The following is a 26,464-nucleotide window of genomic DNA, read 5'->3' as shown; positions in this document are numbered from 1 at the left end:
ATGCTGGAAATACCTAGCAGGCCAGGCAGCATCTGTGCTGAGAGAAACAAAGTCATCAATTCACATCTGTGATCTTTACTAGTTCTGACGAAGGGTCACTGGTCTTTGTTTTTCTCTGCACAGATGCAGACAGACATGCTGAGCATTTCCAACACTTCCTATTTCTGTTGGAGCAGGGGTTTTCAACCCTCCCGGAATGGCCAGTAGTCTACTGGAATCGGCGTCAATCTCCCGCTGGCCAAAAAAAGTATTCTGGGATATTGGAACATGCCTGCTCCCTTGTTTGCCAGTATCCAGCCTGTGCATGTGTGATTGACATTGCCATGCGCTGCAACTTCAGCAGCAGTGAAGGGAGCAGGGGAAGTAGGAGGAAGCTGTTTTCTGTGTTTGTTTGGTTTGCACCATCATTAATGGCACTGCATGTGCAGAGCATGCACAGTGCTTTGCTTGATGCCAGGAGGAAAAAGCTTATGAGTAGGAATAGGACACTGGCTTGGAAGACTGCGGCAAAGCTCCGCTCTGGAGCAGAAGGTAGAATGAACTCTCAGGCTTGAGAGGAATGTCTCTCTCGCTCTCTCCTCGCCCCCCCACCTCCAAATATAGAGCACACAGATTTAATTGCACCTATTCTATATGTTACCTCCTGGCCACTTTTACATTCCACAGGGTTGAAACTTCGCCACCATTTCTTGTATTGAAATTTGGGAAAGATTTCAAGGAAGATGCTTTGAAACGTGTGTCTTTATTTTTAAATAGCTTTCATGCCATGCCACCGGCTTTCTGTAACGCTACTTTCGGGAGCTTTCTGTGCCGTCACTTCCTGAAGCTTTCCATGACGTTGCTTTCGTAAAACAATTACTAATAAATTTTATGAGGTTTGAAGATAAATGAGCAAAATGTTCACCAACCAATCACTTATCTGTGTCCCTGTGATATCACACTTTGATTTCCCTCAAAATGTGGCTACTGATCTCTGGAGTCAGACTGGACTGGATTGGATAGCTCTTCAGGGTTGTGATTACTGCCTTTGGGTCCTCTTTTCACTTGCTCTTCTACTTGGTGGTTACTGCCTCCAGGTCCTCTCTTTACCCATTCTAACCTTACTTAGCACTAATTAATTGAAGCCTGAAAGTTGTCCAGGTCTTGTTGCATGCTGGCATGGACTGCTTCATTATCTGGGGAATTGTGATTGGAACTGAATGTTCTATTCCACAAAGGCAGTTGGTGAAGAATCAAACTGGAGCCAATTTTTACACATTTTTGTAAGCATTTGTTTACAGAGTTACTCATTACAAGCAAGCACTTCCTAATCCAATAACCACAAATTTAGTTTGTTTCTATTTAGAGGCACAAGTGAATCCCCAATTAATGCCCACTACCTGCATACACATAAACACAACTAATATACAACTAACACCATACAATCCAGGGATGAGAAACTTCAACTATGAGGATAGATTGGAGAGGTTGGGACTGCTCTCCTTGGAGAGAAGAAGGCTAAGAAGAGATATGAAGAGATGCTCAAAATCATGAGGGGGCTGTTTCGCTCATAAAAGGATCAAGAACGAGAGGGCACGGATTTAGTGATTTGCAAAGTGAAAATGTTTTTTTCTCACGTCACGACTGGTTTGGGTCTGGAATGCATTGCCTGGAAGTGAGTTGGAGGCAGGTTCAATCGAGGCAATTGAGGGCATTAGATTATTTGAATGGAAACATTGTACAAGAGTACAAGGAAAAGGCAAGGCAATGGTACTAGGTCATAATGCTCATTTGGAGAATTGGGCCGATTGGCCGCCTTCTGTGCTGTTAAAATTCTGAGATTGTCTGATCTTACGCTAGAGAAAACACAATTGGTGAAGCAACTGAAGATGTATGGGCCTAGAACACTGATCTGAGAAACTTCAACAGCAATGTCCTGAGACAGAGATGATCAGCCCCCAACAAAGAGCAGCACAAATGGAAGATATGATTCCAGCCATTGGGAAATTTTCCCTGATTCTCACTGACTTCAGTTTTACTAGGACTCCTTGATGCCACACTCGGTCATATGCTGCTTTGATGTCAGGGGCAGTCATTGTCGCCTCACCCCTGGAATTTACCTCTTTTTGCCATGGTTGGACCAAGACTGTAATGAGGACTGTAACCATATAGTTTAAATTGGTTAACATCTTCACCAAAATAGTAAAAAGAGGAATTTCAAATGAATGTGTCAAGTGTTTGCATGATAGTAACCCTTGGTATAATTTCAGAGCCATATGCTGGATTTTAGTTCTGAGGTTGGGACCCGACATCAGGCATGTATCCGTGCCCCAATACCGAATTGTGTCAATGCCTGGTGTATGATGGAGTTCTTTACGACCTGGCCAATTAGTGACCAAGAAGCACACTTGCCATGCAACTGAGGATGGTAAGCAGGTTCTCGCATCTGGAGGGTCAATAGGAGATCCTCCAGCACTCAGATTGGTGGTCCCACCACTGTGTTGATATTGTGATTGCAACCATGGTTAAAAAATGGTGGTTGAAGCACTGATCACCACACCACCTCCAATCTGCAGTGTTTCAACCTCAGCCAGGGACCTGTGTGCTGAGTAGAATTGACAGAGTGGCCTTAATTGATCCTTAATGATACTTAATTGGCTACTCTCCACTTGTGGGCAGGTAGCTTTTTTCTCCCTGAAATGGGGTGTTCCAAAATGGCCTGGATGCAGGAGCATGCCTGCAGTCTGGCATGCTGGCTGGTGGGGGGGGTTACTTTTGGTCCTGTCTACCTCTCTTCCTGCCTCTTCGGCCAATTAAAAAATTGGCCCATTGAGTTGATGGCAAGAGATCTGAATAGGATAAAATTTGAAAAAGAATCAACAGATTAACTTCCCTTGTAGTAAGGAAAACATGATCTGTTATATATGTACTGGATAACTGAGGAAGTGAATTTTTCAGAGCAGACAGCACATTGTCAGCACTTGACAGAAAGAGGTGGCAATCTTGATATCCAAATAATGTTACTTTGAGCAGTATTATTCAGTGTAGGGTGCAGATGGTGTTAGAGAGTCTGATAATTCCAGAATTAATATTTTCTATCATGGTGTGTTCTTTGGCTGACTCTGTAGAATTTGATGCTCTCTGGTTGACCCCTCGCATCAGGGGAAGAAATTAAATTGCAAGGAAACTAGAAGTGCCTTCTGTTGTCCACAAATAGTTTTAATTAACAAAACAAAGCCAGTTTTTATCATTCAGCTGCTAAGATACAATTTATAGGGACGGCAAGTTATAATGTGTTTATATAATTTAAGAGTGTTTATTATGATAAGTACTGACTTGAGTGTGACACGAGGTTTAGAGCATTTTGAGTTGGCAACAGCAAGTTTTACTGGTGCCTCCGCAGTTCTGTGAATCCAGTCAGCCAGAACACTGTGTTGCATATTTAAATGCAAGTGAATGCTTAATTGACCAACATCTGAATGCTAGTGAAATTGTCAGAAAAGTTTCAATTTCCATGCTATTGCTTTTCAAAGACAAAGACTTTGAAAGGTTCAGCAAATTGCATAATAGCCACCTTAAAAAATGGAACTTTATGAAGCTACTTTATAATGGTTGCAGTTATACTGTAGCTGCTGCAATATTGAATTGATACAAAACTAGTTCTGTATTAAATTATGCTGCACCTTCTGTAGATGCACTTGCTCGGATTTTCCAAAATCCCCATGAAACCAGAACAGTCCCAGTGATTGGAAGTTAGCAAATATAACACTGTTATTCAGGAAAGAAGGTTGACTTCTTTCCCTCTCACTTGTTCCCTCCAACCTCACCTCCAGCAATAAGTGCAAAGAGTTCATGGATGACTTCGTCACGAAAATCGAGACCATCCAATCAGCTGCTTCTGCCTTGTCCTTCCCTTCCATTAGCACAGCTGGCCAAGCTTCCTTTAATGTTCTCCTTTGCCCTGGCCCTGAACTCACATCTTTATCTAGTTTTTCTCCCATCTTCCCTCATGCTATCTCTGAGCTCATCTTGTCCTTGAAACTCCTATTCCCTTGATGCTATTTCCACTAACCTGCTGATCATCCAACTTCCTCTCCTGGTCCCCATGTCAGTTGATATTGTAAAAGGTTCTCTCTCTCTTCAGATGTTGTCCCTTTTTTTAAAAATCTGCCATCATCACCTGTCCTTGAGAAACACTCTTGACCCCACAGTCCTGGCATACTAATATCTCACCTTCAACTTCTCTTTCCTTTCCAATGTCCTTGAATGTGTTTTTGCCTCCCAAATCCGTGCCCATCTTTCCTGGAACTGAACTCCATGTTTGAATCCCTCTAATCAGGTTTCCGCCCCTGCCACAGTACCGAAACATCTCTTATCAAAGTCATGAATGACATTCTATGTGACTATAACAAAGATGAACATTCCTTCCTCGTCCTCCTTGATCTGTCTGCAGCCTTTGATATGGCTGACCACACCATCATCCTCCTCCAATGCTTTCCCACCTCCCTAACATTGCTTGACTTTGCCCCTGCCTCAACTCATCAGCTACTGAATCTCTCATTCATGCATACGAACATATGAGTTAGGAGTGGGAATAGGCCACTTGGCCCCTTGAGCCTGCTCTGTCATTCAATAAGATAATGACTGATCTGATTGTAACCTCCCGCCTACCCAGATAACCTTTTGCACCCCGCCCTGAAAATTTTAACATTTTTGCTTTCAAGTGTACTCAATGCTCTCAATTACAATTTGACATCATTAGTTCTAATTTGGAATTAATTTGATAGTGCACTCAAAGCTATAGAGTGTGCTCAGCAACCTGCACTAAAAAATATAAGGAAATTAAATACTTAAATATCTGAATTTATTCAATTTTTCACTTAGTCCATAAAAGATATTCAGCTATATAGTACATGCTTAAGAGCACTACCTGATCTCCATCAGCTCTTAATTCGTTTTAGTCTCAGATTTTATACTTTCCATTTACCCACTCTCCAGATCTTAGGGTCTAAACTCTCCCCTCCCAACCAAAGTCTCAGGGTCTAAACATTCCCCCCACCACACCCCCTGCCTCCAGTCTCAGGGTCTAAAGTTTCTCGCTTCTCTCCCTCCAGTCTGAAAACTCCCCTGCAAACTCTTCCCCCCACCTCCACCCCCCTCCAAACCTCGCCGATCTCCCTTGCCTCGGACTTCAAACCTTCACAGGGCTGCCCTGGAGAAACGTCACTTCTGGTTTCCAGCCCGCCCTGTAAACTGAGATCTTCAGTGGGTGGGGTGTGCAGGGGGAAAAGGGGAATAAGGATGGAGGGGAGGGGAATAAGGGGGAAGGGTGGAGAGGAATAATAAGGGAAGTTGGTGAACGGAGGGGAGAGAAAGAGAGAGACTGTGGGGAGGAAGGAAGAGAACTTCTGCAGTCTGCAGGGGGGTATCATTGATTTCCTCAATTCTTAAAGCCCATTTAACCTCTGACCGAGCTTTTGGTCATATGACCTAATTCTGCCTTATGTTGGTTTACTCTACCTGAAAAGTTTGACTTTTGAAAGTTTGAAGGGGTGGGGGCAGATGAAAATTGTTGTGGGGTGAGGGGTTTGGAGAGGGGTTGTGGAGGAAAATTGCTTGGCAGTGGGTAGTGCGGGAGAAAATTGCTCTGGGGGCTTTGATGGGAAAGAACTGCTGCATTCTGGGGGTTGGCGGGGAGGGGGGTGGTTGGGCACGGCTGGGGGAGGAGGTGGGTGGGCATGGCGGTGGGCAGTATGGTGCTGCACAAATTATAGATTATAAAGAAAACCATAAAAATACTTCATCAATACAGGGTCTGCTTTCTCTAAGATAAAAGCAAAATACTGTGGATGCTGGAAATCTAGAACAAAAACAAAAAATACCTGGAAAAACTCAGCAGGCCTAACAGCATCTGCGGAGAGGAACACAGTTAACGTTTCGAGTCCGAATGACTTTTGACATCTTTTTGTAATCTCCACCTATCACTGGCCCTCTATCCAGCTCTACCTGTCTCCCCCCCCCCCCCACTTAAACCAGCTTATATTTCACCTCTTTTCTATTTTTCCTTAGTTCTGATGAAGAGTCATTCGGACTCGAAACGTTAACTGTATTCCTCTCCGCAGATGCTGTCAGACCTGCTGAGTTTTTTCAGGTATTTTTGTTTTTGTTCTGCTTTCTCTAAGGTAGCTCAGTTTTATGATGTTTGAAGATACCGAATTTAAGAAATATGGAAAATAAATTCTCAGATTATTTTTGGTGTCCGATTGCTTAAGTGATGTTGCTAATCCCAATTGATTGAATCCTGTGGTTTGGGGCAATTGATGACATTGATGTTAGTTATTGTACATGTAATGTTAAATGATAGTGAAATGATTGATTGCACCCAAAAGCAATTGATAAACTTTTCAGATAGGGCTTGAATCTATCTATCTATATCTATCAAGAATCTATTTACCTCTGCCTTAAAAATATTCTCTTCCTCAAAAGGCAATGGAAGCAGAGTTCCAAAGACTAACGACCCTCCGAGAGAAAAAAATTCTCCTCTGTCTTAAATGAGTAACCCCTTATTTTTAAACAGTGACTCCTAGTTCTAGATTCTCCCACAAGAGGAAGCATCTTTTCACATCCACCCTGTCAAGACCCCTCAGGATCTTAAAGGTTTCAATCAAGTCACCTCACATTCTTCTAAACTCCAGTGGATACAAGCTTAGCCTGTCCAACCTTTCCTCAAAAGACAACCCACCCATTTCTGGTATTAGTCGAGTAAACTGTCTCTGAACTGTTTTAATGCATTTACATCCTTCCTTAAATAAGGGGACCAATACTGTACACACAGGAGCACGAGTCGGCCATTTGGCCCTTTGAGTCTGATCCACCATTCAATAAGATCATGGCTGACCTGGTTGTGGTCTCAAGTCCACTTTCTTGTCTGCACCCCATAACCCTTGACTCCCTTGCCTAGCAAAAATCTGTCTAACTCTGCCTTGAATAAATTCAAAGACTCAGCCTCCACTACTTTCTGGGGAAGATAATTCCACACAGCAAAGACCCTTCGGGAGAAAAAGTTTCTCCTCATCTGTGTCTTAAAAGAGAGATCTCTTATTTTTAAACTGTCCCCTAGTTTTAGTCACTCCCACAAGAGGAAACATCCTTCCATTGTCCACCCTATCAAGTCCCCTCATGATCTTGTATGTTTCAATAATATCACCTCTCATTCTTCTTAACTCCAATGGGTATAGGCCTAACCTGTGCAGCCTTTCTTCATAAGACAACCCATGTTAGGATTGAGTCCAGTGAACCTTCTCTGAACTGCTTCTAAAGCAATTATATATTTTTTTTACAATCAGGAGATCAAAACTGCACACTACTCCAGATGTGGTCTCACCAAGGCCCTGTACAGCTGTAGTAAAATTTCCCTACTTTTATATTCCATTCCTCTTGCCATAAATGCCAACATTCCATTTGCCTTCTTAATCACTCGCTGTACCTGCATACTATGTTAGGAAACATTGATAGTTTAGGTAAGTTATATGTGTATTTTGGTGTGTTAAGAATAAGGTACATCTTTAAATGTAAGTTTAATTTATATTTTTTCTATTTGTGGGTTAAAAGATGAAACCTGGGATCTGGTTTCATTTTTGAAAGGAGACAGCAGGTGTCCGTTTGCACATGTGCATTTCTGTTGAATTTTATGACTCTTGAAGGGGAGTAAAATAAACACGAGAAAAAAAAAACATACTGTCCTGTTGCCCAGAAGCAGGGGTCCAGAGACTGGAGGCCCCACAGAGACAGAAAAGTAGTTTGAGTTCAGTTGAGGCCAGGACTCGAGAGAGACTGGACAGCAGAGGGATAGATGGCAAGTCCCAAACTGAATTTGAAGCCGGCTGCCGAGAGAGGCTGGACATGAGAGAAAACTGCAGAAGCAGGTTCCAGGAACTAAAAGTCCCTAAATCCAGGGGAGTGGAACAGGGAAGATCCAAGAGGACGGTTTAGTCAAAGGACAAGGACAGGAATCTGGAAAAAGTTCTGTTCTGTGGAAGTGAAAGCAAGGAACAGAGGGGAAGGTTCCAAGCTTCAGGCTTAAAGAGCAGAAAGCTGCAGGAAGCAGATTTAAAGCGAAAAGCCAGAAGTCCAAAGAGACAGCTGAAGCTCTGTAACTCTTTACTGTGGCATGTGAAGCAGTGGTGTTCTGTTGGCTTGGCTGAGTCAGTGTGAGAGAGTGCATAGAAGGAAGCTTGAATTTACGTGGCGATCCAGGGAAGAGGAACATCGGAAGGAGAGTTCGAAACCCTGGAGATGGACCCTTGTGGAAGGTGTCTGAGAGAAAGCGTTGTTTTGGAGAAGATTCCAAAGCGAGTTCCTTGAGAGTGGAGATTGAAAACCCTCGTGTGAAAGACTGAGTTTAGTGAAACCTATTTAGTGAGACCAGTTGGCTCATGGTGGGACAAGCATCTGGGGGAGTTGAGGAGAGATCCATAGCATCTGTTTGGGGTGGCATGTGTCACTTGGTTTCAGAGTGTGATGTGCCTGACCACATTGGTTTACATGGACTGTGTAATTATTGTGAACATTAGAGTATAAGATAGCTTTTGTAACAAGTGTTATCCTTACAATCTTGCATACATCCATAAAGATATAGTTGTGAGTGAAGGAATATTGTAAAATGGTTCATTTTTTCTTGTTTAACAAATGTTGTTTTCTTTTGTTAAAAGTTAATCAACTGACTCCTGTGACTCTGTTCAGTAGCCACTCTCCACGTATCTAAACAAAAATATGTGTTAGGATCTATCAAGCCAGATTCCACCCTGGGATTTGGCTTGTCCAGTAGTAACATCAGCTGGCATCGTAACATATATGTGATTCATGTACCAGGACACCAAGAACACTCTGTATCACTGAGTTCTGCAATCTTTCTTCACTTAAATAGAATACAGATCTTCTATTCTTTGTGCCAAAATGAACAAGTCCACATTTATCCATGTTATACTCCATCTGCCAAATTTTTGCCCACTCGCTTAACCTGTCTATATCCCTTTGCAGACACTACCTCCTCTTGACAACTTGGTTTTCTACCTATCTTTACATCATCGGCAAATTTAGCTACCATATATTTGGTGCCTTCGTCCAAATCACTGATATAGATTGTAAAGAGTTGAAGACCCAGCACTAATCCCTGTAGCACTCCACTAGTTACAGCTTGTTCATCCGCAAAAGACCCACCTATCCCTACACTCTGCTTCCTGTTAGCCAACCAATCCTTTATCCATGCTAATATGCTACCTCCTGCTCCATGTGCTCTTAACTTGTGTAGTAAACTTTGATGTGGTACCTTATCAAATGCCTTTTGGAAATTCAGTACACTACATCTACCAGTTCCTCTTTATCCATGTTGAATGTTACATGTCAAAAATCTCTAACAGATTAGTTAAACATGATTTCCCTTGCACAAAGTCATATTGGCTCTGCCTGATCAAATCATGATTATCCTGCTAAAACCTCCTTAACAATGGATTTTATCATTTTCCACTTTCCCTATGACAGATGTTAGGCTAACTGTTCATAGTTTCCTGTTTTTTGCCCTCCTACTTTCTTGAACAAAGATGTTAGGTTGGCTATTTTCCAAACTGCTGGAACCTTGCCAGAATCTAAGGAATTTTGGAAGATTATAACCAATGCACCTGCTATCTGTGCTGCTACTTGTTTTAAGACCCTAGGCTGCAGGCCATCCGGTCCTGGGGACTTGTCAGCCTTTAGGTTTAATAGTTTTCCTAGCACCTTTTCCTGGCGATGGTGATTGTATTAAGTTCATCTCTCCCTATCACCTCGTGATTTTGGAGAATCTTTGGGAAGCTTTCTCAGTCCTCTATTGTGGAGACAGACAAAAAATACAGTATCAACTCCTCCACCATTTCTTTGTTTTCCATTATCAATTCCTCAGACTCACCCTCGGGAGGACCAACATGAGCTTTTGTTACTCTTTTCCTGCTCAAATACTTGTAGAAATTTTTACTATCTTTATATTACTAGCTATCTTTCTCTCATGCTCTGCTTTCTGCCTTTTCGCAGAATCATAGATTTGTTATAACGCAGAAGGAGGCTATTCGGCCCATCATGTCTGTACCAGCTCTTCAAATGAGCATTATGACATCGTGCCATTCTCCTGCCTTTTGCCCATAACCCTGCACGTTGTTTTTATTTAAATAATCATCTAATGCCGTCTTGGATGCCTCGTTTGAACCGGCCTCCACCACACTTCCAGACAGTACATTCCAAAACAGAACCACTCGCTGTATAAAAAAAACTTTTTCCTCATTGCATTTGCTTCTTTGTAAATCACTTTAAACCTGTGCCCCCTCGTTCTCGATCCTTTTACGAGCGGAAACAGTTTTTCCCTATGTACTTTATCCAGCCCCCTCATGATTTTGAACACCTCTATCAAATTCCCTCTTAGTCTCCTCCTCTCCAAGGAGGAGTCCCAACTTTTCCAATCTATCTTCATAATTGAAGTTTCTCATCCCTGGAACCATTTTTATAAACCTCATCTACACTCTCTCCAGTGTGATCACATCCTTCCTAAAGTGTGGTGCCTGTGTACACAACTCCAGCTGAGGTCTAACTAGTGTTCTGTACAAGTTCAGCATGACCTAATTGCTCTTGTACTCTATGCTCCTATTAATAAAGCCCAGGATACTGTATGCTTTATTAACTGCGCTCTCCCCCTGTCCTGCCACCTTTTATGCACATATACACCTAGGTCCCTCTGCTCCTGCACACCCTTTAGAGTTGTACCCTTTATTTTATATTGTCTCTCCATGTTCTTCCTAGCAAAATGAATCATCTCGTACTTCTCTGCATCGAACTTCATCTGCCACCTATCTACCCACTCAACCAACTTGTCTATGTCCTTTTGAAGTTCTACACTGCCCTCCTCATAGTTTACAAGGCTTCCAACTTTTGTATCATCCACAAACTTTGAAATTGTCCCCTGTACACCAAGATCTAGATAATTAATATCAGGAAAAGCAAAGGTCCCAATATCAATCCCTGGGGAACTCCACTACAAACCTTCCTCCAGCCCGAAAAGTATCCGTTAACCATTACTCGCTGTTTCCTATTCCTCAGCCAATTTTGTATACTTGTTGCTACTGTCCCTTTTATTCCATGACCTATAACTGTTCTCACAAGTCTGTTGTGTGGCACTATATTTAAAGCCTTTTGGAAGTCCATGTACACCACATCAGCATTAGCCTCTTCAACCCTCTGTTACCTCTTCGAAAAACTCCAGCAAGTTAGTTAAACACTATTTTCCATTAAGAAATCCATGCTCGCTCTTCCAAATCAACCCACATTTTTCCATGTGACTATTAATTTTATCCTGAATAATTGTTTCTAGAATAAAAGCAAAATACTGCAGATGCTGGAAATCTGAAACAAAAACCTAAATAACTGGAAAAACTCAGCAGGTCTGACAGCATCTGTGGAGAGGAAGACAGAGTTAACGTTTCAAGTCCGTATGACTCTTCAACAGAACTAAAGAAAAATAGAAATGAAGTGAAATATAAGCTGTTTAAGAGGGGTGGGACAGATGGAGCTGGATAGAGGGCCAGTGATAGGTGGAGGCAAAGGAGAGATTGCCAAAGATGTCATAGGCAAAAGGACAAAGGGGTGTTGACGGTGGTGATATTAGCTTAAGGATGTGCTAATGGTGACATTAAGGGTAGAAAGCAGGATGAGCAAGTGACAGATGTCCCTAGTGGGGGTGGGGTGGGGGGAAGGGATCGAAATGGGCTAAAAGGTGGAGATAAAACAATGGATGGAAATAAATTTAAAAATAGTAATAGAAATAGGTGGGAAAAGAAAAACATATTTTAAAAATATAATAATTATTAGAAAAAATGGGATCGGAAAGGTCGGGGGGGGGTGGGGAGATGGAGGAGAGAGTTCATGATCTGAAGCTGTTGAACTCAATATTCAGTCCGAAAGGCTGTAAAGTGCCTAATCGGAAGATGAGGTGCTGTTCCTCCAGTTTGCGTTGAGCTTCACTGGAACATTGCAGCAGGCCAAGGATGGACATGTGGGCATGAGAGCAGGGTGTTGTGTTGAAATGGCAAGCGACAGGGAGGTCTGGGTCATGCTTGCGGACAGACCGAAAGTGTTCCGCAAAGCGGTAACTCAGTCTGCGTTTGGTCTCTCCAATGTAGAGGAGACCGTATTGGGAGCAGCAAATGCAGTTGACTAAATTGAGGGAATTGCAAGTGAAGTGCTGCTTCACTTGAAAGGAGTGTTTGGGCCCTTGGACAGCGAGGAGAGGGGGGACGTAAAGGGGCAGGTGTTGCACCTTCTGCGGTTGCATGGGAAGGTGTCGTGGGAGGGGGTTGAGGTGTAGGGGTTGATGGAGGAGTGGACCAGGGTGTCCCGGAGGGAACGGTCCCTACGGAATGCCGACAGGGGGGAGTGAAGGGAAGATGTGTTTGGTGGGGCATCATGCTGGAGTTGGCGCAAATGGTGGAGGATGATCCTTTGAATGCGGAGACTGCTGGGGTGATAAGTGAGGACAAGGGGGACCCTATCATGGTTCTGGGAGGGAGAGGGAGGTGTGAGGGCGGATGCGTGGGAGATGGTCCAGACACAGTTGAGGGCCCTGTCAACCACCGTGGTTGGAAAACCTCTGTTATTATTTCTAGAAGCTTGTCTACCACCAAAGTTAAACTGACTGGTCTGTAATCGCTGGGCTTATCCTTACGACCTTTTTTGAACAAGGGCATAATGTTTGCAATTCTTCAGTCCTCTGGCACCTCCCCTGAATCTAGGGAAGACTGAAAGATTATGGCCAGTGCCCCTGCAATTTCCACTCTCACTTCCTTGGATGCACCTCAACTAGTCCCAGTGCCTTGTCAACTTGTACCGACAGTTTATCCAACACTTCCTCTTTATCAGTGTTGAACCCTTCTAGTGACAGAGTTTCCTCCTCTGTCACCATGGCCTCGGTAGCATCTGCTGCCTTGTTAAAGACAGATGCAAAATGTTCATTAAACATCTCAGCTATGCCCCCTTCCTCCATCCACTTTTTGGTCCCTAATTGGCCATACTCCTCCTTTTACCACCCTTTTACCCTTCGTGTGCTAATAGAAGACTTTGGGATTCCTCTTTATTTTGGCTGCCAGTCTTTTCTCATAACCCCTCTTCGCTTCTCTTGTTTGCATCTTTCCTCTGAATCTTCTGTTTTCAGCTTGGTTCTCAATTGTATTTTCTACCTCACACCTGTCATAAGCACACTTTTTTTCTTTTTTGTCTTAATTTCTATCTCCTCCTTTCATCCAGGGAGCTCTGGATTTGTTTGCCTTACCTTTTCCTTTTGAGGGAATATAACTTGACTGTGCCCAAACCATTTCTTCTTTGAAGATAGCCTATTGTTCAGCTCCAGTTTTTCCCACCAACCTTTGGTTCTAGTCTATCCGGCCCAGCTCCGTTCTTGCTTCATTGTAGTCAGCCCTTCCCGAATTAATTATTATTGCTCTGGATTTCCCATTGTCCTTTTCCTACTGTCATCCTCAACCTTATGAAACAATGACCACTGTCTCCTGAATGTTCCACCACAGACACTTGATCTACTCAGACCAGCTCATTTCCAAGAACCAGATCTAGCATTGCCTCCTATCTGTTGGACTGGACACATACAGCTGTAAAAGATTCTCCTGAACACTCTGTAGGAACTCTTACCCCTCTCTGCCCTTTACACTACCACTGTCCCAGTCTAATTCAGACAATTAAAGTCCCCATTATAACTACTCTATAATATTTGCACCTCTCTGTATTTTCCCTGCAGATTTGTTCCTCTATATCCTTCCCACTAGTTGGTGGGAGGACTAAGGTGGGAGAGTCGGTGCAGACTCAAAGGGCCAAAGGGCCTCTTCTGCACTGTGATACTTTTGAGGCCCTGCTTGCTAATGTTCTACCTAGCTCCCTAAATTCTGTCTGCAGGACCACAACCCCTTCCTACCTAAGTCATTTGTATCAACGTTGTCCACAACCTCTGGTTATTCACCTTCGCCCAGAAGAATGTCCTGCAGCCACTCAGTGACAACTTGATCCTGGCCACACCACTCTGAAGTCAGTTCTACAGGTGCAGAAGCGCCTGTCTATTCCCCCAACTTAACTAACAAATCACCTATCACTATCGGTCTTCCTTTCTTCTTCCTCCCCTCCTGTATGGCCGAGTCGCTCATGGTGCCACAAACTTGGGACCGATGCACTACTCTGAGGAACCAACGCCTTCACCAGTATTCAAAATGGAAAACTGATTGGTGAATGGAACCCAGGGGATTCCTGCACCATCTGCCTGTTTCTTTTGGACTGCTGGTCATCATCCATTCCCTTTCTGTCTCCATGCTCCTAACCTGCAGTGTGACCACCTCTCTGAGTGTGCTATCCACGTAGCTCTCAGCCTACAGATGCGCCACAGTGACTCCAGCCGCTGCTCAATCTCCAAACCCCGAAGCTCAGGTTTCTGCAGCTGGCAGCACTTCCTGCACTTGTGGTTGTCTAGGTCACCAGTAGTGTCCATGACTTCCCATATATTACAGGACACTTATTCCACACAACCCAGCTGCCCTGCCATGTCTTAACTTTGCATCCCTTAGATCAACTTTATTTTATTTTGGTTTACTTTTTATTACTGGCCCTGACTTACCCTTACTCCCAGTGATTTTTAATCAAATCGATGTAGCTGCTTCTTTAAAAATAATATGCTTTTCTAATTTACAGTTGTTTAAGACCCTGCTACTCACTTAGTCTCCGTCTCCGTCTCATTCCGGTGTAACTCTTTCGAGTTATCAACAGATCGCATGTAACTCTTTCGAGTACATTCACAGTTCTTGGTTTCCAGGAGTGGGACATGAACCCACAACTTTCTGATTCAAAGGCGAGGGTGCTATGAACTGAGCCACAGCTGACACCTCCTCATTCCGGTGTAACTCTTTCGAGTTATCAACAGATCGCATGTAACTCTTTCGAGTACATTCACAGTTCTTGGTTTCCGGGAGTGGGACATGAACCCACAACCTTCTGATTCAAAGGCGAGGGTGCTATGAACTGAGCCACAGCTGACACCTCCTCATTCCGGTGTAACTCTTTCGAGTTATCAACAGATCGCATGTAACTCTTTCGAGTACATTCACAGTTCTTGGTTTCCGGGAGTGGGACATGAACCCACAACCTTCTGATTCAAAGGCGAGGGTGCTATGAACTGAGCCACAGCTGATACCTCCTCATTCCGATGTAGTCGCTTGTCTCCTTGCGTGCCCCTTATTGACTGTGGGGTTTGAAAAGCCTGTCTCTTTTATAGACTCTCTGATGAGCCACTAGCTAGTTTAACTTCCTGCTACAGTAATTAACACCACTTGAGCCAACTGCTTTCAGGTGATTGATAGATAACTACCACTCACAAGCTAGCCTAACTTTACTTATGTTAGATCTTGATTCTTAATCTATAGTTAAACTCAAAAACGACTTACCAGAACTTATCATAAGACTAATTTTCTACTCACTCCATCTCTGTCTCACTCTGGCGTAGTTGCCTGTCTCCTAGTGTGCCCCTTACTGACCTCTTTATTATCATTTTACTCATTCTTTGCTGGTTCTTAAAATCTGTTCAATCCTCTGACCTACCACTAGTCTTTGCAGATTTGTATAGTGTTTCTTTCAAATTAATACAATCCTTAACTTCCTTATTTAGCTACGGATGATGCATGCTTCTCAAAGAGCCTTTCTCGCTGGGATAAGTCGTTTCTGAGCACCATTAAATATCTCCTTAAAAGTCGGCCACTGCAACTCTACTGTGCTACCTTTTAACTTAGTTTCCCAGTTCACCTTCGCCAGCTTTGCCTTCATTATCTTATATAGAAACAGAAATACTAGGAAAACTCAGCAGGTCTGGCAACATCTTGGAGAGCTAAACAGAGTTAACGTTTCAAGTCCATAAGACCCTTATTTAGAGCTGAAGAGAGGTAGAACTTTGATGGGTTTTATACTGTTGTAGAGAGGGATGGGAAAAGTGGAGCAAAATAGAACTGAGGGATTGGTAGGAGCTCAGGAGAGATTTGACATGCCATGGACACGGGAATGGTAATGATAGTGTTAAAGACTAACGTAGGTGTTAATAGTGGTTTAAAGGTCAGTTATCAGAATGTGTTAATAGCAGAACAAGGGCCATGTGTTAATAGCAGAACAAGGGCCAGTGCTCTCTGAAAGCAAAACATGAAAATAAGTTACAGATCTGCTCTTGTTGGGGGAGGGGGTTGTAAAAAATTAAAAATGGTCTGAAGTTGTTAAGTCTGAACTCAGTGTCAAGCCCAGAAGGCTGTAAATTGTTTAATTGGAAGATGAGATGCTGTTCTTCCAGTTTGCGTTGGGCTTCACTGGAATATTGTAGCAGGCTGAGGACAGAAATGTGGACATGAGAGCAAGATGGTGAATTGAAATGTTAGGAAGGTCGAGATCATGCTTGTGGACTGAGTGTTCTGCAAAGTGGTCACCCAGCCTGCGTTTAGTCTCCCCGATGTAGAGGAGACCAGATTGTGAGCAGCGAATGCAGTAGACTAAATGAAAGAAGTGCAAATGAATCGCCGCTTAACCTGAAAGGAGTGTTTGGGACTTTGGACATGAGGATGGGCAAATGCTATGCCTCCTGCTATTGCATGGGATGGGGTGTAGGGAGTGATAGAGGAGTGGACCAGGGTATCACGGAGGGAATGGCCCTACGGAATATTGACGGGAGGTGAGGGGAAGATGTGTTTGGTAGTAGTATCATGCTGGAGTTGGTGGAAATGGCAGGGGATGATGCTTTGAACGCAGAGGCTGGTGGGGTGAAAAGTGAGGACAAGGGGTACCCTATCATGGTTCTGGGAGGGAGGGGAAGGGGTGAGGGCAGAAGTGTGGGAAATGGGTTGGAATGGTTGAGAGCCTTGTCAGCCACAGTGATGGGATCCTCAGCTCAGGAAAAAAGGAAGACGTGTCAAAAGCGGTGCTTCAGAGGTAGCATCATTGGAACAGATATGATGGAGGTGGAGAAACTGGGATGATGGGATGGAGTCCTTTACAGGAAGCAGGGTGTGAGGAGGTGTAGTAGAGGTAGCTGTGGGAATTGGTGGGCTTGTAATGAATATTGGCAGACAGTCCCTCACTAGAAATGAAGACAGAAAAATCAAGGAAGGGAAGGGAAGTGTTGGAGATGGACCTTGTGAATGTGAGAGAGGGGTGGAAATTGAAAGCAAAACTGATAAATTTTTCCAGGGAGCTACTGACCAGTTAGCCTGATATCAATCATGGGAAAATGCTGGAATCTATTGTTAAGGAAGTCTTAACAATGCACTTAAAGCATAGTATAATCAGACAGAATCAACATGATTTTATGAAAGGGGAATAGTGTTTGGCAAATTTACTGATGTTTTTTAAGGATGTAACTAGTAAGGTAGATAAAGGGAAGTACACTTGGATTTCCAAAAGGCATTCGATAAGGTGCCACACAAACGGTTAATACACCCAAGATAAGGGATCAGGGACTTGGGGTAATATATTAACATGGATAGAGGTTCGTTAACGGTCAGGAAGAAAAGAGTAGGCATAAATAGGACATGGCAGGATATAACTAGCAGAGTCGAAGCAGACGATCACCAATGATTGTATAGATTAGCAAAGTAAGCTCGAAGGGCCCTATGATCTATTCCTGCTCCTATTTCTTATGTTCTTATCAGCTGAGGTAGGGGTGGTGGCAAACAATATCATGTCCCATTAATCTTTGAAACTAACTATATTGGGGCAAAATTTTCTGCCTGTCAGGCGGGCGGGCCTGACCCAATCCCCGGTGGGTGGGGAGCCGATCACCGCCAGCGAAGCAGGCCGCACCGCCATTTTACGCGGGCGGGCCAATTAAGGCCCGCCCAGCGTGACGTCCGGAAGGAAGCGCTATGCGGGCGGGGGGGAGATTCCCTAAAAACGAGAGTGCCCTCTTTCGTGCATGCGCAAGAGAATGAGTGCACATCTCCCTGAGGCTAAGTGCAGCCTCAGGGAGATCACTTCCACTTTGAAAAATATTAAAAATAGAAAAAAAATTCCCTAACATGCCCCCCTCATGCATGAGATGGGACATGTTCATAATTTACAGAATAACTTTATTCAAATTTTTAAAACCCTGCATGAAACATCATCCCGCAGCTGGACGAGGTTTCATGTTTTCCCTATTTGCCGCCAGGGTTCCTGGCCTGCCCACCAACCTTAAGGTTGGATGGGCAGGTCCTTTAATTGTTTAAATGATCCTGTCAATGGCCTCGATTGGCCATTGACAGGTCGGTGGGCCTGCAGCTGATTTTGCTGTGTCCCCGCCTTCCTGAAAATTTAAATGGGGCCGGTTGACGTTGGGGGTTCCGCCCGATGTCATCCTGCGTAATTTTACGCATTGGCGAGTGGGCCCCGCGCCCTGCTCGCCAACGGCAAAATTCTGCCCATGGTGTTTTAAAATAAACCTTGTAAAAGCACTGGCATGTTTAAAGACCTATTGGTTTGGTGGGGAATTACTTCAGAAGTTGGTTTTCCTGATCGCTGTAGTCTCTTAAGCAATCTTTAAAAAATGTCTTTGTACTACATAGGTTTTTTTAAATAAAGATATAAAGTGCAAAACTAAAGTGAAGAACTAATAAATTTGTATATAACATTAGACCACAGAGTTTTGAGTCGCAGATTCCCAAATGGTGTGCACAACATAGATTCACTTGGGTGGTATCAGGGATGGGAAATATATTTACAAGGAGAGGCTTGAGATATTGCAATTATTCCTCCTAGAACAGAGAAGGGCAAGAGGAAACTTAAGTTACTTGAAATTACGATGTGTTTTGATGTGAACGGGCAAAGATGGTCATGAGGGATCATTACTTTAAAGTCCTCACCAAATGTCAGGGGCGGATGTTCAGAAAAATTTGGAGCATGAAATGCTTTAACCTGAATGAGTGTTTGAGGAAAAGACCATTGCTTATTTTAAGAGAAAATTGTAAATATATTTGAAGCCGAGGAAGCTGTTGAGCAGTGAGGGAAAATGCATGGCAATGATTATTTGCTTTAGATTGCTCTTACAGAGATAGATACACAATGGGCAGACTGACCAAATGTGCTCTAAACTTCTCCAGTTTTGTTTGCAACATTTACTCTGTGTATCGATATCTGATTATTGTAGTAATTTAATTTGACATTTCATTCAATGCATTACAATTAGCTTTGTTATTTTAATCAAATAGCATTGTTTGAACTATGGAAATACTAGTTAAATATTATATTTTATCACACAGCTAATGCTTGAGAATTTTCTGTCCTACCTTAATGGAGAACTTAAAATCTTTCTTTTTAGTTTCATCTCAATGCTTTCTATCAAAGGATATGGAACATGCCACAAGAGTGGCAGTGTGAAATTGAAGTGTACAAAGCAACATACCATTTCATCTTTGCCCAGAAGAACTTCTTTACTGGTAAGTGAATGTGAATTGGCTAAAAATATGTAAATTACAGTTGGTATTCACCCTTACCCCCAACACAACTTGAACAGATGTCAATATGTGTATTCTACATACACACAGGGCCATCTCCAATGATATTGAACATGGATTGACAAGGGTAGTTTTCAGCTGAAGTGAGATTAGAGGCCAGGAAATATTTGAGATGAGATTTAATTAGTGTAGAGTGTTAATTTAATCTGCATTTTAAAGTTGTGCTTTCTGCCCTTAACATAATATGTGATTTGTAATATAAATATATCCACATTTATAATTTATTAATTGTGCAAACTTGTAAATGTGTAGCTGCACCCTTCTGCCAGCAGTGACATTGTACGTGGAGGCGGATGTAATTCCGGCATGAAAAATTTACATAGCTTGTTTCACAGCACATTTAAGTGTACGATTTTTAATACTACTAGTTGATTTCCTGTGGCATTGAACATATTAAGTCAAGACCAAGTACAGTCTTCAGTTGAAGTGAGTTGGAGGGCGGAGGAATAATTGGACTGGGTGCAAAGACATAATTGTATCAATTCTTAAAGTCGTACATACTGATCTTTTTGATAAATAGTTCAATTTTGATATAATTACATTGGAAGACTTGGTGAAGTTTGGAAGTACAGGTTGGTTGGAGTTTGAGTTTCTGAAAAGTATAGGTTGAAGAGATAGGAGATATAAGACTAAGGTGCTACAGTTCCACCACCACAAGATGTATTTACATGGGCAGTTTCTGTTAATTGAATATTAATTGTTTAATTGTATGCAGATGGTGGGCATCAACTATGAATTCACTTGTGTTCCTTTACTAGGAAGAAACTGAGGTGTCAGCTGTGGCTCAGTTCATAGCACCCTCGCCTTTGAATCAGAAGGTTGTGGGTTCATGTCCCACTCCCGGAAACCAAGAACTGTGAATGTACTCAAAAGAGTTACTAAGAAGAAACTGCAACTGGGGTTGTTGGGTTCAGAGCTGCATGTTTTCCGATATCTAATCTCTACTTAAAAGTTTGTAAAAATGTGTAAAGATAGGGAAGGATAGAACTGAAGCCTAGCAGGCTTTTAGGAGTAGAACAGTTTCCATTATAAATATGGATTTAAATTTATAATGGAATACATGCGAGTGTAAGATTTTTAAATGTGGATACAGAGTTTAAAAGAAAAATCAAACAATGACATCATAGGAAAGCCGTAAATTGATTGGTTGATGAGTAACTGCTATTAGGGAGTGTCTGTAAATAGTGGAAATTAGAAAAATGTAGATTTTTAACACAACCCTTAAGTAGCTGCCTTATGATTAAGAGATACAGGTGGAAGGGAAGAATGAAACTAGTTAAGTGGTGAGGTTTATTTTGTTGTATTACTAAGGTTTAAATTAGTACGGTAAGTAGTAGCCAGGTGAGGCACCAATTTAATTTAAAATTAAGAAAATAATTAGTTAAAACACATTGAAGATGGGTAGGGCAGGTGATGTGTTGTGGTTGCAATATGTGGGAGCTCGTGGACGCCAGTGTGATCCACAGCAACTGTGTCTGCAGCTTGAATTTCAGCTTAGAGTTAATGAACTGGAATCTGAACTTTGGGCACTGATTCATCAGGGAGGGGGAAGGTTACCTGGACAATTTGGACCAGGAGGCAGTCACTACCCTTATGATAGGGTCTTCTGATTTGGTTAGTGGTCAGGGCAAGGAGGGTGTGACTACGAGTGAGGCAAGTAAGGGGAGTGCAAAGATACAACTGGAGGAGTCTCAGCCCTTGCAACTGCCCGACAGATTTGGTGTTCTTGCAACCTGGACGGACGAAATCAGGAGCTGCAGGATTGATAAGCGAACTGACCATGGCACTGTGATACAAGAAGCCATTCATGCGTGGGAAATAAATAGGAATGTTGTGGTAGTAGGGAGCAGTATAGTGAGGGAATAGACACAGTTCTCTGCAGCTGAGAGTGAGAGCCCATAAGGCTGTGTTGCCTGCTGGGTGCTAGGATTTGGGACATCTACTCGAGGCTGGAGAGGAGCTTGCCGTAGGTTGGGAAGGATCCAGTTGTCATGGTTCACGTGGGTGCCAACAGCATAGATAGGATTAGGAAAGGGGTTCTGTTTCGGGATTATGAGCAGCTAGGGGCTAAATTAAAGCAGAACCTCAAAGGTAATAATCTCTGGATTATTACCTGAGTCATGAGCAAATTGACATAGGGTAAATATGATTAGATAAAATAAGATTAGAGAGCGTAACCCAAAGATTGGTGGGGGAGAGATGGATTTCGATTCATGGGTCACTGGCATCAGTGCTGGGGAAAGTGGGAACTGGACTGGACTGCTGGGACGATCTTCATCTGAATCGTGCTGGAACCAGTGTTCTGGAGAGTCATATAACTAGGGCGGTAGAGAAGCCTTTAAACAAAATAGTGTGGATCATGTGAGGGAAGGTGTAATAGATTTAAGGGAAACGACAGTTTAATAGAGCAGGATAACAATTTGGGTAATGGTAGCCAGAATGTGACAGGAGGGAACAGAATGCACAAATTTAAGAGTGCACCAGCAGATAAGGCCAGACATTGCAAAAAGGGTAAAAAGGCAGAGTTAAAGGCTCTGTATCTGAATGTGGGTAGCATTCATAACAAAATGGATGCATTATTAGCATAAATAGGAATAAATATGTAGGACCTGATAGCTGTTACAGAGACATGGTTCCAGAGTGACCAAGGCTGGGATCTGAATATTGAAGGGTATTTGACATTTCAAAAAGACTGGAAGCTAGGAAAAGGTGGTGGGGTAGCCATGATAATTAATGATGACATTAATACAAAGGTGTGAAATGACCTTAGCTTGAAAGAACAGGAAATTGGAACGGTAAGAGGTCACCTGTGGGAGTAGTTTATAGGTCCCTAACAGTAGTTACATGGTGGGACATGGTACATAGGAAGAAATAAATGGGGTGCGTAAGAAAAGTACCACAGTAATCATGGGTGTCTTTAATCTATTGTAGATTGGGTGAATCAGATTGGCAAAGGTAGCCTGGAAAATAAGTTCATAGAATGCATTTGTGACAAATTTTTAAAGCAATGCGTTCTAGTGCCAACCAGGCTATTATAGGCTTGGTAATATGCAGTGAGATAGGATTAATCAATAACCTCATAGTAAAGGAGCCTCTGGGCGACAGTGATCATAACATGATAGAATTTCACTGTTTGAAATCTGTTTGAAGGTGTGAAATGTGGGCCTATGACTCGTGTTTTAAACCTAAATAAAGGTGTAAGGACATGAAGGCTGAGTTGGCTAAAGTGGACTGGGGAAACTAGGCTAAAAGATAGGGAAGTAGAGATGCAGTAGCAGACTTTTAAGGGAGGTACTTAGTAACTCTGCAAAGATTTATCCCAGTGACAAAGAGAGACTCCAGGGGAAGGATGCATCATCCGTGGCTAAATAAGGAAGTTAACGATATCATCAAATTGAAAGAAACACTGCACAAATGTGCAAAGATTATTGGTAGTTGAGAAGATTGGACAGAAAAAATAATAAAGGGGGCAAAATTAGAGCATGAGCAAAAGCTAGTTTAAAAATATAAAAATTGATGCTGAGTTTCTACAAGTATTTAAACAGGAAAAGAGTAATTAAAGGGAGTGTTGACCCTCTAGAGAGTGAATCTGGGGAATTATTAATGGAAAATAAGAAATGGTGGAAGCATTGAACAGGCATTTTGTGTCTGTCTTCACTGGAGAAACCTTCCCAAAGATACTTGAAAGTCAGAATGTGAAAGGGAGGGAGGAACTTAAAACAATCACCATCATCAAGGAAAATGTACTGGAAAACCATTAGACCTAAAGGCTGACAATCCCCTAGACCTGATGGCCTGCATCCTGGGGTCTAAAAAGAAGAGGTAGTTGAGGCATTGGTTATAATCTTCCAAAATTCCTTAGATTCTGGAAAGGTCCCAGTGAATTGGAAAATGGCAAATGTCAAACCTTTATTCAAGAAAGGAGAGAGACAAAGCTGGAAGCTATAGGCCAGTTAACCTAATATCTGTCATAGAGAAATTGCTAGAATCCATTATTAAGGACATTATAGCAGGATACTTCACTAATCATGATTTGATCAGGCGAACTCAACATGGCTTTGTGAAAAGGAAACCATGTTTAACTAATCTGTTAGAGTTTTTTGATAAAGTAACATTCAAAGTGGATAAAGGGGAACCTGCAGATGTGGTGTACTTGGATTTCCAGAAGGCATTTGATAAGGTGCTATGTCAAAGGTTACGACACAAAATAAGAACTCATGGTGTAGGAGTAACATGTTAGCATGGATGAATGATTGGTTGGTTGGCTAACTGGAAACAGAGAGTAGGGATATATGGGTCATTTTCGGGTTGGCAAGCTGTAACTAGTGGAGTGCCACAGAGATCAGTTTTGGGTTCTCAACTATTGACGATCTAAATCAATGACTTGGAGGAAGGGAACGAAAGCAGCTAGTTTAGATTATTAATGCTGGGTGAGGTGGATGTTAGAATAAAACAAAACATTGTCAAATGTTGGAAGTATGAGGTAAAAACCGAACATTCTGGAAATACCTAGCATGGCTATTAGCATCTGAAAGAGGTTAAGTTCCTGGCAGGAACCATTAGTCAGATTTATTGTAATGATAGATATAATTCTCAGTAATGTGTTGCCACAACAGGAATAACCTAAGACTATCAAATTATTTGAATGTCATATTAAAAGATGTTTTGTAATGTTGTCTCTCTTTCTCCTGTGGCAACAATTGCTTTGAAAACTCTTCTTGGAGCCTATTGTGCCTTTTGATAAATACCAATAACACTTCATACCTGTTTTTTTTACTTCCATCAGGAACATAGGAAATAGGAGTAGGCTATTTGGCCCCTCGAACCTGCTCTGCCATTCAACTAGACCATGACTGATCTCCTACCTCAATGCCATTTTCCCACACTATCCCCATATCCCTTAATATCTTTAATACCTAGAAATCTATCGACCTCCGTCTTGAATATACTCAATGACTGAGCCTCTACAGTCTTCTGGGGTAGAGAATCCCAAAGATTCGTCACCCTCTAAGTGAAGAAATTTCTCCTGAGCTCAGTCCTGAATGGCCCACCTTTTATTCTGAGACTCTGTTCCCTGGTTCTAGACCCTACGAGCCAGGTTTGAATGAGATCACCTTTCATTCGTCTAAACTCTAGGACAATTGTCCTCATAGGACAATTCTTGTTATCTCAGGGATCAGTCTCATGAACCCTCATTGTATTCATTCTATGGCAAGTTCCTTGGACAAGGAGACCAAACCACACAATACTCCAGGTGCTGTCTCACCAAGGCTCTATACAATTGCAATACAATTAACCTCTTGATTAGGTGGTATACAAAAGATTAATTGGCAAGATAAGAGGTCATAGAGTTGGGGGTAATATTTTAGCATTGTTGAAGAGTTGGTTAATGAACAGGAAGCAGAGATCGGGCATAAACAGAGCATTTTCAAGTTGACAGGCAGTGAGTAGTGGAGTGCCACGAGGATCAGTGCCTCTACTGTCTTCTTGGGTAGAGAATCCCAAAGATTCGCCACCCAATCTATGTGAATGTCTTAGGTACATTACTCTCTGTCACATCATCTAAGTTTGTTGATGATATTGAGCTAGTTGGAAAGGTGAGCTGTGGGGAGGACAAGGAAAGGTTGCAAAGAGACATAGACAGGATAAGTGAGTGGGCAACAAGGTGGCAGATTGTCTCCATATTTAAGAAAGTATATAATTGCATTGGAGGCAGTACAGCAAAAGGTTCACCAAATTTGTTCCTGAGATGAGGGGGTGGTCCTATGGTGAGACACGAAGTAAATTAGGCCTATATTCTCTGGAGTTTAGAAAAATGAGAGGCGATCTCGTTGAAACATACAAGATTTTGAAGGGGCTTCATAAGGTGGAATCTAAAACATAGGGGCACAGTCTCAGGACAAGGAGCCTATCGTTTAGGATCAAGATGAGAAATGAGGCTGAAGGGTTGTGAATCTTTGGGATTCTCTACCCCAGAGGGCTGTGGATGCTCCATATTTGAATACTGGGATTGACAGATTTTTGGTATCTCAAGCAATCGAGGGATATGGGAAGTGGGCAGAGAAGTGGAGTTGAAAGTCATGATCAGCCATGATCATATTGAATGGTGGGGCAGGCTCGATGGGTCACGTAGTTTACTGCTTCTCCTATTTCTTGTGTTCTTGCAGCAGGACCTCTTTACTCCTGTACTCAAATCCACTTGCAATAAAGGCCGGTGTTTGTCAGCAATGGATACAATTTCAGTATTTATGCAGCTCATTTTGCTATTTCAAATATATCAGAAAAACCTTGTTTATTTCCTTGATGAAAGCAAAATACTGCAGATGCTGGAAACCTGCAGTAAAACCAGAAAATGCTGGAAAAACTCAGCAGGCCTGGTTGCATCTGTGGAGAGAGAAACAGAGTTAACGTTTCAAGTCTATATGACTCTTCAGAGCTCTGTTTTGTTTTGGTTTCTGGTTTTATTGTTTATTTCTTTGTTCACTTTGTTGACATTCCCTTGTGCGTCACTTTCTCAAGTTACTGTTTTGAATTTCTTCACAGTATGTGGTTTACCAACCTCCCACCCTGGAATGTAAAATTATTCATGTTTATCAAAGGTTAGAAAATCTGTAGTTCACCACTAGCCTTTAATCATTCTATCAAGCACTGGACATCACAAGTGATGCTCATCATGTACTTCGGGTTCTTTTGTATGGCAGAAAATACTAAGGCATGCAAGCTAAAACTAATGGATTCATCGGTTGAATAATACATTGAAACATAAGGTGCTGAGAGTATAGTACTTAACAATAAAAATAAAATAACTCCACAAGGGGTTAAAATGCCCATTTGAGAATGTACTTCCTATAGCTTGATAAGCAGCAGGACTTTTGCATAAAATTCTTTTGTAGTTC

General features: G+C 42.3%; 1 protein-coding gene across 10 annotated transcripts in view; it reads left to right on the top strand.

The window, feature by feature from the left end:
- The window catches only part of kiaa1109 (KIAA1109 ortholog), a 533,049-nt gene that overhangs the window by 120,125 nt on the left and 386,460 nt on the right, over nt 1-26,464 (top strand). For all 10 annotated transcript variants that reach the window (XR_013576358.1, XM_078539938.1, XM_078539971.1 and 7 more), the window contains exon 14: nt 19,373-19,490. Coding sequence is in view for 9 of the 10 variants with exons in the window: in XM_078539938.1 (XP_078396064.1) it covers nt 19,373-19,490 (118 nt within the window). In the remaining variant the exon portion in view is untranslated. The remainder of the gene's footprint in view (nt 1-19,372; nt 19,491-26,464) is intronic.

Source organism: Cetorhinus maximus, chromosome 1 (assembly GCF_964194155.1).
Source record: "Cetorhinus maximus chromosome 1, sCetMax3.hap1.1, whole genome shotgun sequence".
Taxonomy (NCBI): domain Eukaryota; kingdom Metazoa; phylum Chordata; class Chondrichthyes; order Lamniformes; family Cetorhinidae; genus Cetorhinus; species Cetorhinus maximus.
Note: the sequence above shows the minus strand (reverse complement) of the source record. Positions and strands in the feature narration are given on the sequence as shown.